The sequence below is a fragment of the Sapajus apella genome, unplaced genomic scaffold (assembly GCF_009761245.1).
Source record: "Sapajus apella isolate SASKATOON/1434 unplaced genomic scaffold, GSC_monkey_1.0 scaffold9, whole genome shotgun sequence".
NCBI classification, from domain to species: domain Eukaryota; kingdom Metazoa; phylum Chordata; class Mammalia; order Primates; family Cebidae; genus Sapajus; species Sapajus apella.
In genome coordinates this window covers 43,679,875-43,696,658 of record NW_022436949.1, presented here as the reverse complement: position 1 = coordinate 43,696,658, position 16,784 = coordinate 43,679,875, and the positions used below count along the sequence as shown (strand labels likewise).

Below are 16,784 nucleotides of genomic sequence, written 5' to 3'. Positions count from 1 at the left end.
ATATATATATATATATATATATATATATATATATATATATTTATAAATTAGCTAGGTGTGGTGACACTCAGGAGGCCGAGGCAGAACTGCTTGAACCGGGTAGGCAGAGGTTGCAATGAGCCAAGATTGTGCCATTGCATTCCAGTTGCGGTAACAAGAGTGAGACTGTCTCAAAAACAACAGGCTGGGCGTGATGGCTCACATCTGTAATCCCAGCACTTTGGGAGGCTGAGGCAGGTGCCTTGCTTGAGGTCAGGAGTACAAGAACAGCCTGGCCAACATGGTGAAACCCTGTCTCTATTCAAAATACAAAAATTAGCTGGGTGTGGTGGCACACACTTGTAATCCTAGCTACTCAGGAGGCTGAGGCAGGAGAATGGCTTTAACTCGGGAGGCAGAGGTTGCAGTGAGCTGAGACTGTGCCACTGCATTACGGCCTGGGTGAGACTCTGTCTCTTTCTGTGTGTATATATATGTAAAATAAAATAATTCTTGACTCATAAGAACCTGAGCCAGTTACTACCCTATTTTCATAATTCCCCACATCAACTACAACCACACTCTCAGCAGAGTTCTTCACCTTGTGTTGCACACTCAACCGTGTCTTGAGGAAGTTATCTTACATCCATCCTGCTTTTGCATCTCAACCTCTACTCCATATTTAGTGTCTGGGCTGTGCTGCTGGCCTCAGAGCAATGTCTTTCCTCCCCCACTAGGCTATCTTCTGTTTGTATAACTCTTGCTCATGAACACTGTCCTCCCACCATTCCATCCCAACCACTCCTTCCACTTATCTTTAAAAGCTCACATAGTGCCCCACTGCAGGAAGGGCAGGGGTACACAGGGACTTTCATACCATAGCCATCCACCCAAGCCTGTAAAGTCACTTTGGATCCATCAATTACTGATTTAACCACCAACCTATCTGCCTTCAACTTGGGTCCATCTTGGTCTGCCTTCAGGCACATGTTTCCTTTATCATATTCCTAGTCTGCTGTCATGTGATACTGAGCACTTGAGCCTTTGTTTATAAGTCCTCTCTCTTTGGCTTCTGAGATATTGCATTTCTTGTTTGTCTTGCTCTCCGGACAATCACCAGTGCTACACAAACTGTGGTTTGTTAACTATTTGCTACCAGTTCATATTTATAGGAATTCAGAGCATTAGAAACTTTTATAGCATTTTGAGAGGTTTATATCTTTTATTTTCTATGCCTTCTATTCATTTCACTTTTATAGTAGTAATCCATTTTCATTGCATTTGACAATAAACTGGGCTAAAATCCTTGCTTTCACATCTACACCTCTCTCACGCTGTGCTGGACTAGTATTCAAATGTTTCAAGGCTGCATTCCTTACTTAAGCTGTTAACTATAATCATTTTTACTTGGATATTCAAAAATGATGTTGTTTTTATTTTCTACAACTTCTGTATTTCTATCAACCTGGTTAGAATAGTAAACATTTTTTACTTTCTTTTTTTTGGAAACAGAATTTTGCTCTTGTTACCTAGGCTGGAGTGCAGTGGTGCCATCTCGGCTCACTGCAACCTCTGCCTCCCAGGTTTAAGGCATTCTCCTGTCTCAGCCTCCCAAGTAGCTGAAATTACAGGTGTGCACCACCATGCCAGGCTAATTTTGTATTTTTAGGAGAGACGGAGTTTCACCATGTTGGCCAGGCTGGTCTTGAACTCCTGACCTCAGGGGATCTGCCTGCCTCAGCCTCCCAAAGTGCTGGGATTATAGGTGTGAGCCACGGCGCTTGGCCCTTTCAACTTTTAAAATTAAAACTGCCAGAAACAAACTCTTAATACTTCCCATGAAATGTCTTTTGAGGCCTCCTCTTCCACTATTACCACATAAGCTCCCTGGACGACGACAGTACGATGGTTTTGCCTTAAACCTTCTCCCTTTTTTTATGTATGCCTCACCACAATGCTACTACATGAATCTCCCATCATATAATCATTTCCCACCGCATTTAAGAATACAGAATGGTTTTTCACACTTCACACAAATCAGAGTTCAAAAACTTCTCTCTTATCTTCAGGGCGATCCATACACTGATTTTACCTGACCTTTACCTGTTATCGTTCCCAATTCCAATTACCAGCCCAAATTTTGGTCAAATCTGAATTTTTCTACTTACCATTCCATAACTCAGAATACCCTCCTCAGTTTTTTAACTTTATATTCTTTATGGTTATGCTGCAAGTCCTTCTTTCTCCAGTTCTTACCCATCAAATCAACCCAAATTAATTTACAAACAGAAGGTAGCCTACAGATCTTAACACTTACCTCCTGAAGCTTAAGTACCATAATGGAATGCAGATGTTTCACCAAATTATCTAAGTATGGAATAAGCAGTGACTTGGGACAGTCTTCAGTAAAGTTAATGAGGGCAGCAGCTGCATGGGCCTGCACCCGTTGATTGCCTTGGTCTTCCATGGTCTGCAGCAGAGCTGCAATCACCTGTGAAATGAAACAAAATAAGCATGCATGCTGAAATGTCCACCCTCTTCCTAAAGTCTGATTTGAGTGTTTGAGGACTTGTTACTTACCTTCTCATGAAATTTCTTTTGGAAACCAGGTGCAAAATCTGTAGCCATCTGTCCCACAGCATTACAGGCTGCATACCTTACTCTTGGATGCTGGAAGATGTTCCCTTTCATTAGTAAAAGCAATAAGGTTTCCACATGAAGCTACACTAATAATTTGGAATCAAATATTTACTGGTACTTACAGGATCCTGAAGAAAAAGTAAAACAAAATTTACTATCTCATTTAGAATTCCTTCCATTTGCTGGTGGCATCCTTCACCAATGGCAGATAAGGCCATCAATCCAGCATGCCGGTATTTCCAGTCAGCTACAGAAAAAAATTACAGATGGAATAGCAATTAGACACTATAAACGTCATTCTGGTAGGGAGTGCTGTAAAAAAGTTCTTATTAGGAAAAAAGGAACAAAAATTTTTTTGGAAAGGGCATATATATATGCATAAAATATTATAACATTTGTATATTTACTATTAGAAAAATGTACAGAGCCAGGCGCGGTGGCTCATGCCTGTAATCCCAACACTTTTGGAAGGCTGAGAGGGGTGGATCATGAGGTCAGGAGTTCAAGAGCAGCCTGTCCAAGATGGTGAAACCCTATTTCTAGTAGAAATACAAAAATTAGCTGAGTGTGTTGATGGGTGCCTGTAACCCCAGCTACTCGGGAGGCTGAGGCAGGAGAATTGTTTTAACCCAGGCAGCAGAGGTTGCAGTGAGCTAAGATCGCATCACTGCACTCCAGCCTGGGCAACAGAGCAAGACTCTGTCTCAAAAAAAAAAAAAAAAAAAACACAGAAAAAGTGCTTGACTACACTACATGATTCTAAAAGTATGTATCAGGCCAGGCACAGTGGCTCATGCCTGTAATTCCAGCATTTTGGGAGCCCAAGGAGAACGGATCACTTAAAGTCAGGAGTTCAAGACCAGCCTGGCCAACATGGCAAAACCCTGTCTCTACTAAATAATACAAAAATTAGCTGGTGTGGTGGCAGGCTTAGGAGCTACTTGGGAGGCTGAGGCAGAAGTTGCAGTGAGCCAAGATTGCACCACTGAACTCGTCTGGGCAACAGAGCGAAACTCCATCTCAAAAAAAAAAAAAAAAATTTTAGGCAGTCATGGTTGCATGTGCCTGTAGTCCCAGCTACTCAGCAGGCTGAGACACAAATCGCTTGAACCTAGGAGGTGGGGGTTAAAGTGAGCTGAGATCATGCCACTGCACTTCAGCTCTACGAGACTCCATCTCAAAAACACAAAAACAAAAACAAAGATCCTATATCAATGGTTTGACCCTCATGTCTGCTTTTTAAATCTACCCTATAAAAAATTCACATAAGCCAGAATTTCTGTAGAAGAGTGTTTGCATTAGTATTATTTGTAAATCAATAAAAACAATTAGCACAGAATGGCGGATTGTGGAATGTATGTGGCTATTTTAAAAAATGAGGTGGACTGTTATGTGGTAATATGATAAACTATTGAGCAAAAGCTTAAAAAATATGGTGTGTCCATATTGTATATTCACTTTAAAAAGCCCCTCCATATATGCATAAATGAGGTCAGAGAAAGTCTCAGAGAGCTGTTAACAGTGGTTATCTGTGAATATGAATTTAAAAACTTGCAACTTGGCCGGGTTCAGTGGCTCACGTCTGTAATCACAGCACTTTGGGAGGCTGACGCAGGCAGATCACTTGAGGTCAGAGGTTTGAGACCAGCCTGGCCAACATAGCGAAACCCTGTCTCTACTAAAAATAAAAAAATTAGGCCAGGTGCAATGGCTCATGCCTATAATCCCAGCACTTTGGGAAGCTGAGGTGGGTGGATGACCTGAGGTCAGGAGTTCGAGATCAGCCTGGCCAACATGGTGAAACCCTGTCTCTACAAAAAATATAAAAATTAGTCGGGTGTGGTGGCACACGCCTGTAATCCCAGCAACACAGGAGGAATGTATGAATCTGGCAGGAGAATCTCTTGAACCCAGGGGGTGGAGACTGCAATGAGCTGAGATGGTGCCACTGCACTCCAGCTTGGGCAACGGAGTGAGACTCCGTTTCAAAAAAAAAAAACCAAAAACCAAAACAAAACAAAGTGGTTTCTCTTCTGATAACATTAGAATTATTCTTTTAAAAATAAAAGATACTGGGTGAAGGAAGAGTAGCATGTTCGAATCATGAACACATTCAAATAATAATGTCATTTTCAAATTCAAACCTAAATAGTTTTGGCTAGGAAGTAAATCTGTACATTTTCTTTGGGATTGTCAATTTTATCAGTAAAATAAATGGAGTTAAATATGGATGATAAAAACACAAAGATTAAGTTTTAACAGTCTAAACCTATGTTAGAATTTAAGATTCAGAAAGGCACTACTTCACTATTGTAGCATTTGAAGAACATAGCTTACGATTTTGGAGCATTTGCATAATGTGTTCCTTGATCATCGGCAGAACAAGCTTTCCACCAAGTCCACAAGCCATTCGGTCTAGAGCACTCTCACCGGCAACTGCATTGCTAAACACAGAAAGAAATTATGTATTCAATATATCTGAAATACAAAAGAAACAGTATACTGTACAGACATACTTCAAACACATTATTATTAAACTAGGACTGAGAAAGAATTCAAGCTGTCTTTAAATATGGAATTGAAATTAGGGGTTAAAAACCCTACCGCTTAAAACAAAAGTAAATATCATGATCCACCATAGTTTAGAAAGTCATGTTATCTTGAAAATTTTTCAAGACCACCCCTACCCCCAACTAGCTCAAAACTGTTTTCAGAAACAGCTCTGACATTTTCAAGACTCCCATAAAAGCAGTGTTGAAAGAGCCTTGTGTATTTCATTTCCTAGAAATACAGTCTTCAAACTATAAATGAGCAGAACATAGAAAACTGAAAAGGTGCAGAAAATGTGCAATTTTCCTTGTGAGCTTATTCACCTTTAAAGGGGTACAAACTGCACTGCCAAAAACTATGCATGGTTATGTGAAACTCAATTCTATTGTTTTCTCTGAAAACTGAAGAGATGGGGGCATAAATGCATTTGCACTTATGCTGGCTTGGAACTACAAGATCAGTAGTGAATTTCATGTGCATTATCTTTACTGTGTAAACAGACAATAATATAAAAATGAAGCTATAAATTACCCTCAGAACAGGTTTTTAGACTTAAAAAATCTCATCTTGAAAATATATTTATGCCCTGTTTACTCACAGATTAGAAAATCTTATTCATCTAGTCTAGAAAACATCATTTCTTAAACTGAATAACTTCAAGTGCCATTTATAGGGCAAATTAAAGGACAGGTAGCAGCACATTTCAGTAACAGACCCAGAAAGGAAATCTGACCTAGCCCTGGTCTTCTCTTCAGCTATATCAGGTGATTTCCAGTGAAAGACTACTTTCATAAAACAGTATTAAAGACAGAAATCAGTCATTTTTAACAAGGGGATTAAGTCTCAAAAATGTAGTTTATACTGACTCCCTTTTGAGGGAATAATTTCAGCTCTTTTTTTTTTGACATGGAGTCTCACTCATCACCCAGGCTGGAGTGCAATGGTGCAATCTCAACTAGCTCACTGCAACCTCCACCTCCCAGGCTTAAGCGATTCTCCTGACTCAGCCTCCTGAGTAGCTGGAATTACAGGTGTTTGCCACCTCACCAGGCTAATTTTTGTATTTTTAGTAGAGACACGGTCTCACCATGTTGGTCAGGCTGGTCTCGAACTCCTGACCTCATGTGATCCACCTGCCTTGGCCTCCCAAAGTGCTGGGATTACAGGCATCAGCCACCGTGCCCGGCCAATTTCAGCTCTTTTTAAGAAAAGGTGGTAGTATAATGCATTGGGAAGAATGAAAGAAATGGTAATTAACCCCAGTCCATTAACTGGCTACATAACCTCAGACAAATCACTTAATCTTCAGTCTCCATTTCTGCATCTCTCCATTTCTGCATCTGTAATATACCTCTGGGACTACTAATAAAGTTGATTAAAATAACATAGCTCTGAAGTGCTATGTTTCATATACATGTAAGGGGCCATCATTACCACTTCATAGTGAATATAGATTTTGGTTGACTTTTTCTGTATTCATGGGACTTCCTAAGCTGAAATAAGTGCAATAGTAATTCCAGTGTTACTGTCACCCAGCGTGACTCTGATCTTGTCACCACTGGATCTTTTCTATCCTAAAGTTAACTTGCTTTTTACTAGGAAAATATGATGTATATTGCAGGGAATTTTGTTGAAACAATTATTCTAAGTGAAGTCTCTGCATTTCAAAGATTTATCACAATAAAGCTTCTTTATACATATTTTAAAAGAGAAATTACAAGTTTTGAAAATAATTTAGAGTAAGACAGTTAAAAACATAGCTACTTTATTTGCTGTATTTCATGTCAAATTTTTTTTTAAAAGACAAGCCTCCTTGTTTGTGGTTGTAATCTTTCCATTCCTGATTACACACTTGTTAAAGTATGTTTTATGAACTTCCAAGAAACACAAATTTTATTAATATAAATTATACATGAAAACTAAAGAAAATACTATTTAGAAAATGTGAATACAGCAATGCATACAACAGCAAGGCAGAGGGCCCCATATATTCCAGGCTTGAAAGTTTACCTTCAGGTTACAGGGTGCAATGGTGAAGACGGGCCTTGGAGCCCTAGGGCTCTCACTGCCACCCTGGATACTAGGTTTGATTACCTGTCAAAATCATCATCTTCCAGTTCATCTGCATTTGCCCAGTCCTCATCTTCTTCCAAATCAACCATCATTGCTAACATCTGAGGAACTAAAGTAAACAATTATTTCATACCTGAAGACTGTGACTTCATTTTATCAATATCACTATTTATAAACAAGAATTTTAAGATTTACTCTGCCTCTAAGAGAGCAAGACAAAACAATTATTTGTCTGTGCCCTCAAAATCTGGTTGAATTTTAACCTTTTGTCATATTTGCTTATATCTTTTCTTTAAAAAGTAACATTCATAAGTCAAACCCTCCTATCAAATTCCCAAATCCGTTTATATTCTCCCCGCTTATCAGAGGTAAGAAGCATCATCACAAAACAAATAATTCCTCAATTTTTTTCTACATTTGAACTGATTTCTGTATGTCCATACAAAATTACAGTACTATTTCAAGATTTTTTTTTTAAAGACGGTATCTTGCTGTCACCCAGGCTGGAGTGCAGTACAGTGGCATTATCTTGGCTCACTGCAACCACTGCCTCCCAGGTTCAAGTGATTCTCCTGCTGAACCTCCTCAAGACTTCATCTTTTGTATAATAAATGGTATAATATACGTACCTTGGCAATTTGTTTTTTTTTTTTTTAACACACACGGATTTCAATTTATTTCATAGCATTCCATTATATAAATATACTACCCACTGACCAGCTGATAAACATTTTGGTTGTTTCCAATTTTTTCCTCCTATAAAATTTGCTTTGATGAGATTATTACATCTTCTCTTTGACAAGCATAAGTCTAGGCATGAAATTGTTATAACTATCTTCTAACAGCACTAAAAAATCACCAAACAAGCTGTGCTCTGCACAGCTGTTGCATAAACTATGTGAAGTTTAAGTGGAGGTCTATATTATTTCACAAAAATGTGTGACGTGCCCTGGGGACAGAATAAGAGTCTTCTTAGCTCCATACCTGTTATCAACAATTGATACTGTAAAACTTTTGGACAAAACTTGTATTCCACAATTACACTTGTTTTTATTGAGACTTAGGCAGGATTCATTAGCTATTTCAGAATCCTCTTCTATGAATTTCCTGGCTGGGCCTGCTGGGGCACACCTGTTATCCTGGCACTTTGGGAGGCTGAGGTGGGAGGATTTCTTGAGCCCAGGAATTCAAGACCAGCCTGGGCAACATGGCAAACCCTATCTTTACCAAAAAACACAAAAAGTAGCCAGGTGTGGTGGTGCATTCTTCTAGTCCTAGCTACTTGGGAAGCCGCAATGAGCTGAGATCAAGTCACTGTACTCTGGCCTGAATGACTAGAGACCCCAACTTAAAGAAAAAAAAGCAATGATTTTCCTATTCTCAGCCTTTGTGCATTCTCTAGATAACAAAACTGTTGATTGTGTGCACTGTAATTATTTTCTTTCAGTTTGTGACTTATCTTTTCATTTACGGTGTATCTGGTCAAAAAACTGTTTTAGCAGTTGCAAATTTGGCAATGTTTACATCATTGGTTTGTGATTCAGTCTTAAAAAATTATCTACTATTAAGCATTATGAATCTGTAGTATCTAGGTCTTAACTTTTTTTAACTAGTTCCAGCACGCAAAATAATATTCAGGTCTTGACGTCGACCCCCAAATTATTTTTTTAATAAGCTGTCTAGAGATAGAATTTTCTTTTTCCCATAAAAATAACCAGTTACGTTTTCAATTCATAAGTGGAAGCTGAGCCATGAAGATGCAAAGGCATAACAATGATACAACAGACTTTGGGGACTCAGAGGAAAGGGTGGGAGGCAAATGAGGGATAAAAGACTACACACTGGGTACAGTGTACACTGCTCCTGTTATGGGTACACCAAAATCTCACAAATCACCACTAAAGAACTTATCCATGTAACCAAACACCACCTGTTCCCCATAAACATATAAAAAAGAAAAAGAAAGAACCAGTTATCCTAGCAATGCTTTTTTTTTCTTCTTTTTGCTCTGTCACCCGGGCTGGAGTGCAATGGTGCAATCTTGGCTCACCACAGCCTTGAGTTCTTGGGCTCAAGCAATCCTCCATCTCAGCCTCCTGAGTCGCTGAAATCACAAGCATGTGCCACCATGCCTGACTAATTTTTGTATTTTTGGTAGAGACAGGGTTTTGCCATGTTGCCCGGGCTGGTCTCAAACTCCTAAGCTCACGCAATTTGCCCACCTTGGCTTTACAAAGTCTTGGGGTTACAGGCCTGAGCCACTATGCCTGGCCCCAAAAACTTTTGATCAATTATCATTTTAAAACAGCTTTGTTCCCACATGAGTGGATCTGCTCCTACACTCTACCCTTTGTACCATCCGATCCATTGTCAACACCTGCACCATTAGGTGTATTCTAAATTCACAGTTGATGGGGTAAGATCACCACTTCATTCATTAAAATTGTCTTGGCTACTCCAGGCCTGATGTTCTTTCAGAAAAATTTCAGAATCAGTTCTATTCTAACCCTATATTAACCCCAGATTAATTTGAGAACTGATATTAGTTCTCAAATAGTCTCTATTAGTCTTTCAGTGCGTTATTCAACTTTCTTCATAAAGGTCTTACACATCTTGATTTATTCCCAGTTACCACAACTCATGCCTACAAAATTTTCTAAGTGATTGCTACGCATAATGGAATACTTAAAATAAAATGTTCTCATCTCTAAGAATCTTGCTTAACCCTTTGATAAGCAGTTTATTTGTTGAGTCTTTAAAATTTTTTGTAGACAATAATCACACAGCCTACAAATAAGCAGTATTTTTGTTTCTAAATTTCTTTGTTTTGAGATGGAGTTTTGATCTTGTTGCTCAAGCTGGAGTGCAATGGCACAATCTTGGTTCACTGCAACCTCCGCTTCCCAGGTTTAAGCAATTCTCCTGCCTCAGCCTGAGTAGCTGGGATTACAGGCACGTGTCACCACGCCCGGCTAATGTTTTGTATTTTTAGAGGAAATGGGATTTTATCATGTTAGCCAGACTCACCTCAAACTCCTGACCTCAGGTGATCCGCCTGCCTTGGCCTCCGAAAGTACAAGGATTACAGGCATGAGCCACCGCGCCTGGCCATTGTTTCTAATTTTTATTTTTATCTCTTAATGCATCAGCCGGGGCAGTCTTTAATGGGAGTGTTTCTAAAATTCCAACCAGTATCTCAGTGTAAGACAAATTTTGTAGTGGTGCTCAGTGTAGGTACCACTACAAAATAAATCTGGTGATGTATTTACCATCTAAATCAATTGTTCAAGTACTCATTAGCTCATGAAGAGATGGCTAGGCCAGAGAATGATCAGGTTCTCAGATCCTTATCCCAGCACAATGAAACTTTATAGTAGTTATTTTTACAGCACAACAGTCATTTAAGTTTCTGCCACAACGAGGGTCTATAAAACACAGCAACATAATATAGTGGACAGAGCCATGACCAAAGTGTTAGATCTCGTTCTAATCCTATCTTCACTGGTAAGTACCCAGTTCCCTACTGTTTATCTATATATCGCTTCTGAATTATTTTTGACTGTATTAACTGTGTCTAATATTTAACATATAAATGATAGAGTCTGTCACAGTCCACTCTAGAAATGCAATTTTTAACACCAGATTTCAGGGTGTCTGCAAAGTCTTAAAGGCATAACCACAATGTAGTGGTCCGTGCTTGCATGTATTGAGATGCATTTCCCCAAATTAGTATGATTCTAAAAGGATATTCAGTCTATTCTCAACAATCTGAGAAATTACAAAACCCTCAAATTCATCCAAAAATTTGGCCACATTACACATCAACTATCTGAAGACCGTTGACTTACTAGTCTGTGCAACAATATTGGTATGTTTTCTTAACATAGCAGCTGCAGTCTCAGAGAGGGTGACGATCACTTCAAGGGCAAGCTGGCGTTGCATATTGTTGAGGCTAGTATCTCCACACAACTACAAGGAAGACATAATTGTATACATTTGATAGTTTAGATTAGTCCCTGAAAATAACAAACAGAACATTTACTGATGGACTTAATTTACCTTTAGACTTAGCTGTAGAGTCGCTTCCAAGTGAGGACGCAAATACTTTGGAACAGTATCTGCAATCTCAACTAGGGATTTTAGGACAGAATCATCATTCTGGTAGCACGAGTCATTTACAGCCTAGAAAAGATGAAACAGGGAAGTCTTTGCTGAAGATTCACTTTATATGCCTCATTAGCCAAACATTCCTAAGATGCTGACAATAGAGAAATATTACTAAACTATTTTTCACTAAATAATGTAGCAATCTACATTATGCACATGTATACCTTCCTTTTGATGGATGTTAACTAGAAACATACAAAACAGAATTACATCTAAGTCAAAATGAAAATCAGTGAAACTATAATAACCACTACAACTTAAGACTACCAGGAGTCCCTTTCCTTTGTTCTTTTCTTTTTTCAGAGATAAGGTCTTGCTCAGTTGCGCAGGCTCAAGTGTGGTGGCACAATCATAGCTCACAGTACCCTTCAACTCTCGTGCCTCAGTCTCCTGAGTAGCTAGGACCATACATGTGAGCCACCACACCTGGCTCTTCTGTCCTTTATCCATGTACTTTTTTTCACACACATAGTAAGTACCAGAACCTGTACATTTAAAGTGTCCAATATTACCCATTTTATTTCTCTTTGATGTTAAGTTTGCTCACTGTGGTATTAAAGTATGCATTTTGTGTTTACTGTTATCAATTTCATTTAACTTACTCTAAATCCAGAGGAAGAAAACTGGGATTAGATTTCAACAATAAGTAGAGATTTTAGATAATAAACTACAAAAGAAATAGTATATTATAGTTAATGCTCTGTCACAAAACAATCTTTTCATTGTGATAGCATGGAGAGAGAAGTTTCACTAAATCTTTTAAGTAACTTTTTAACATGTGGAAATTTTCAATTTTAGCTCCTCCAATCCTCTCTAACTCAGTGGTTCTCAAGAGGAATGGTTTTCTCTCAGGAGATAGTTCTTGATGGTCACATGGTTGAGGATGGGCAAAGGCCATGGATGCTAAATGTCCTGCACCTGTGACACAAGCACAAGGGACTTTCATGATCTTCTCATCATGCATTTCAGATTTTTACAAATCCCAGACACTTATAAAAAGAAAAAACTCTTTATAATGATCTGAATCTAAAACCTAACCCACATATTATTTTCTGTCTGGTTTTAACAATTGTTATCCCCCCTTGAATGGATATATACAGGTGGAACATCCCAAATCCAAAATGCTCTGAAACCCTCAACTTTTTGAATACAGATACATCACTCAAAGGAAATGAGCATTTGAGTATTTTGGATTTCTGACTTGAGATGCCCAACTGCTCAGTATAATACCAATACTGTGTTTCAAAACCTGAAAAAATTTTGAGATCTGAAATACTTCTAGTCCCAAGCATTCTGAATAAGAGACACTCAATTTCCACTTTGCTTTGTCCAGAACCTTACTATTTTAGGAAATCTTATCACCAATTCTAATAGCAACTGTGGTGTTTGACTTGCCAATGACATCTTTGTTATCAGTCCAGTTTTAGCTATTGCATTTGTACAGATCACTTAGAGACCACCTGGTCTATTATGTCTTTTAATGTAGTCCTGTCTGACCATTTACATAAGGAAAAGCATGCCATTTTATTATACCTTTTTAAAATTTCTTCTTTGTATTTAGTTAAGGCCATATATTAATATTCTGAAATATTGTGCATATATATTATTTATGCATTTCATTTTTAGAAAAGTATATGAAAAATTACCAAAAGACTGTCATAAAAGAGGGATTTGGGAGTCTGACAAGGTTGGGAACCACTAACTTGTCCAATATTTTACATTTTATTTAAAACATTTTTTTTCCCAGGAGCATAGATACAAGTTGCCCTGAACATATGCTCTATCCTGTCTAATCTTATTTTGCTTTCTGATTAAAGCAGAAAGTATCCTTAAAACATTAACATCCTTAACAATAATGTGAATTAACCATTAACTTACATTATAATACAAACTATTACACATCCTGTAGTTAAGAGTAGTTTCTCCTTATGTAAAATGGGCATTAAATCTCACAGGTTATTTAACGAAAATAATCTACATATTCAATAATAAGTACATAATTGCTTACACCATTTACATTACAAAAAAATTTATAACTATAAACATTGTAAGAGACTAAAAACGTCTTTACAGGCAGTAAACATAAGCTCAATGGAGACTGAGATTTGCATGTTTTGTTCACTCCTGTATCCCTAGTGCCAGAACATAATAGGCAATATGCATTTGTTGTATAAATGAACGAATGCATTAAAGAATGCTAATGAAAACCAAGTAAGATATAATTATGATTTATTCTATACTGTTTTCCTACCTGTAGAAATCCTGGTAGCAAGTCTGCAAAATGTTTGAACAGAGCAACATTATGCTCATTTGCAAGTATAAATGCAGCTGTAGCTCTAGCAGATAATGTCCTGATCTAAAATGAAGAAAAAATGTCAAACACAAAAATTTTTTGATAAATGCAAATTCAAGATTTCCTACTCCAGATCAAGTTATTCTTTATCAGTAAAACCGGTGTTTATATTTTAAAGTATAAAAGTAAAAACAACCTCCTAACACACTAATTTCTTTCACAAGTTAGATTAAAATAGATGGTAATATTAATAGGATTGGAATTATTTACCGATGGGTGTTCCTGGTCTTGCATACACTGAACTAACATCCGTTTGATGACATCTAAATAGTGCTGCTGCTGGTTCCCAAAAATTCCAGGAAAGTTCCTAAAAGATAATCCAAACATTCTTTAAAAGCTACATTATATTAATATCTTAGTAAAGTATGGGCTAGAATCTCTATGAACTATTTGTTTATCTGACTCAGTACACATTAATCCTTAGGTTGAACATCATCTACCTATTCTCTAAGCAATCTTGTTTTTGGGTTAAGTGAATGAAAACATACTGGAAAAGTATGGGCTGGGTTAGAGGCTACTCAGCAGCCCATTCCCAGCTACATGCTTTTATCCTTATTACTCTGTCTCAGTCGAAAGCTAACCTGGAGTGCAGGATGGGACAAAAGCAACCACAGGTTTTCTAATGAAAACTACAGTTAACTATGCTCTCTGACCATCTGCATTCTCTAATCTGAATTACTGATGTAAACAAAAGATACACTTGACACCTAAAGTAGAAAATGATATAATGCCTAAAAGGTGATGATCTTGAAAAGGTATAAATCTAACATACTGACCACATCCTAAGTACAGTAGCAAAAGTAACACCGTGGGGCAAAGAATAATCACTTAATTCTAAACTTAGACCATTTGCTTATAAAAATACAGGTTTGATAAGATATTATAAAACTTGGTCAGAGAAGATCCAGAAAACATAATGGGGATTCACCTGGATTCTCCTCCTCCTCTTCATGACACCATTATTAAAGTGGTTTCATAAAAGCTACATTCAGTACTAGGTTAATCTCTAAGTAAAGGAGAAGAAACTGTTCAATAAAACTTTCAGAATCATAAAAGACAAAGAGAAAGCAATCAAGCTGTGGAGAACTTGCATTATTTTCATTTTAAGTATAAAAAGTTAAATTAGGCTAAAATAATCAATTAAAAGGTGTTTAGGGTATTCATGAAATCAAATGTCTCAAAAAAGAAGCTTAATGTATATACCAGAAAATGTGAAGGGCAGCTTCCCGCAGTCCCACATTCTGAGAGCTAACGGAATCAAAAAGGAACTTCAAACCTTCAGGCCACTGGTTGTTGCCATCCTCATCTAAAAGTAAAGAAATCCGACATAAAGTGTTTAAGTCAGAACTTCAATAGACTAGGAGTAAATGCTTTCATTTCATAAGCCTCATTCAAAACATAGATACTGAAAAATGTCACTTTTGCTAGTTTTAAAAACTCCATAAAATTCTGTCCTTCAACCATAAAAATAAGAAATAGCATCATAATCATGTAAATAAAAAAAAAAAAGAACAAACAAACCAACAAACCAAACAACTCTATATTTGGGTTACATAAACACAGATATTAGCAGAGGTTCTTTTTCCTTTTTCTTTTCTTTTTTGAGATGGAGTTTCGCTTTTTCAACCAGGCTGGAGTGCAAGGGCGCAATCTCAGCCCACTGCAACTCCGCCTCTTGGGTTGGAGCAATTCTTCTGCCTCAGTTTCTGGAGTAGCTGGGCCTTGCTAATTTTTGTATTTTTAGCAGAGATGGGATTTCGTGATGTTGGCCAGGCTGGTCTCAAACTCCTGACCTCAGATGATCCACCAGCCTTGGCCTCCAAAGTACTATGATTACAGGTGTGAGCCACTGCACCCGGCCGGCAGAGGTTATTCCTAAGGAGTGGAATTTGAAGAGAAGCACCACTTTTAATGGTAAAAACATTTGATTGCTTGACCCCTTTATATAGACTATTGTTATAGAAGAGTTTAAAAAGCAGGCAAAGCTAGTATTTGATGGTAAGGTCTTGAAACCAAGGTAACAATTACTCTGGAACTTGAGAAGACATCAGGGTTAGAATCTCAGGACCCATACAGGGTACTCACACTTTGCAGTTTGGTGCAAACAGTACTAGGGAATGTTATTAATGTTTATTATTTAAGAGATTTTTAATACTTTGTAATAAAAATAAGTGACCACAAAAATCTACTGTGCCACTTATGAGCTTCTGTGATTACATTGCCATAAAGACCTTAAGAGTTATACAACTTACAGATGAATTATAGATGTTTTCTTTTTAAACTTCCCCTCATATTTGAACTTTTGTGAAATGACAAGTGTGCTGATAAGCTGACACTGAATAAACAAAACATCCTTAATCTGCCTCTTCAACCTAAAGTTGATGCTTTGAGGGGAAATAAAATAGCTGCTTTAAATAATGAGCACTTTGAATACTTTGGAAACGTTTCCATTATTAAGTGTTTCTGAACAAGAAACGATGTCACCTATAAACATTCATATCTGCATATTTCAAACCTGAAAGTAGAATTTTCTAAGCAATTTAAAAATATTCAAAATTAGGGCAGGCGCGGTGGCTCACGCCTGTAATCCCAGCTCTTTGGGAGGCCAAGGAGGGCAGGTCATTTGATGTCAGGCATTTGAGACCAGCCTGGCCAACAGGATGAAACCCAACTGACCCTGTCTCTATTTAAAAAAACAAAAACAAACAAACAAACAAAAACAATTGGCAAGAAGTGGTGGCTAACGCCTGTAATCCCAGCACTTTGGGAGGCCGAGGTGGGCGAATCACCTGAGGTCAGGAGTTCGGGACCAGCCTGAGCAACATGGAAAACCATCTCTACTAAAAATACAAAATTAGCCAGCTGCAGTAGCACATGCCTATAATCCCAGCTACTAAGGAGGCTGAGTGAGGCAGGACAATTGCTTGAACCTGGAGGCAGAGGGTGTGGTGACCTGAGATTGCACCACTGTACTCCAGCTTGGGCAACAAGAGCAAAACTCCATCTCAAAAAAAAAAAAAAA

The 16,784-nt window shown here is 37.9% G+C and overlaps 1 protein-coding gene across 1 annotated transcript in view; it reads right to left on the bottom strand.

The window, feature by feature from the left end:
• The window catches only part of IPO5 (importin 5), a 45,940-nt gene that overhangs the window by 18,354 nt on the left and 10,802 nt on the right, over positions 1–16,784 (bottom strand). The window contains exons 4-13 of the mRNA XM_032277518.1: positions 14,966–15,068; positions 13,973–14,069; positions 13,661–13,765; positions 11,302–11,424; positions 11,091–11,211; positions 7,264–7,351; positions 4,957–5,063; positions 2,742–2,866; positions 2,560–2,649; positions 2,297–2,470 (exon numbers count right to left, since the gene is read on the bottom strand). Of these exons, the coding sequence (XP_032133409.1) occupies positions 2,297–2,470; positions 2,560–2,649; positions 2,742–2,866; positions 4,957–5,063; positions 7,264–7,351; positions 11,091–11,211; positions 11,302–11,424; positions 13,661–13,765; positions 13,973–14,069; positions 14,966–15,068 (1,133 nt within the window). The remainder of the gene's footprint in view (positions 1–2,296; positions 2,471–2,559; positions 2,650–2,741; positions 2,867–4,956; positions 5,064–7,263; positions 7,352–11,090; positions 11,212–11,301; positions 11,425–13,660; positions 13,766–13,972; positions 14,070–14,965; positions 15,069–16,784) is intronic.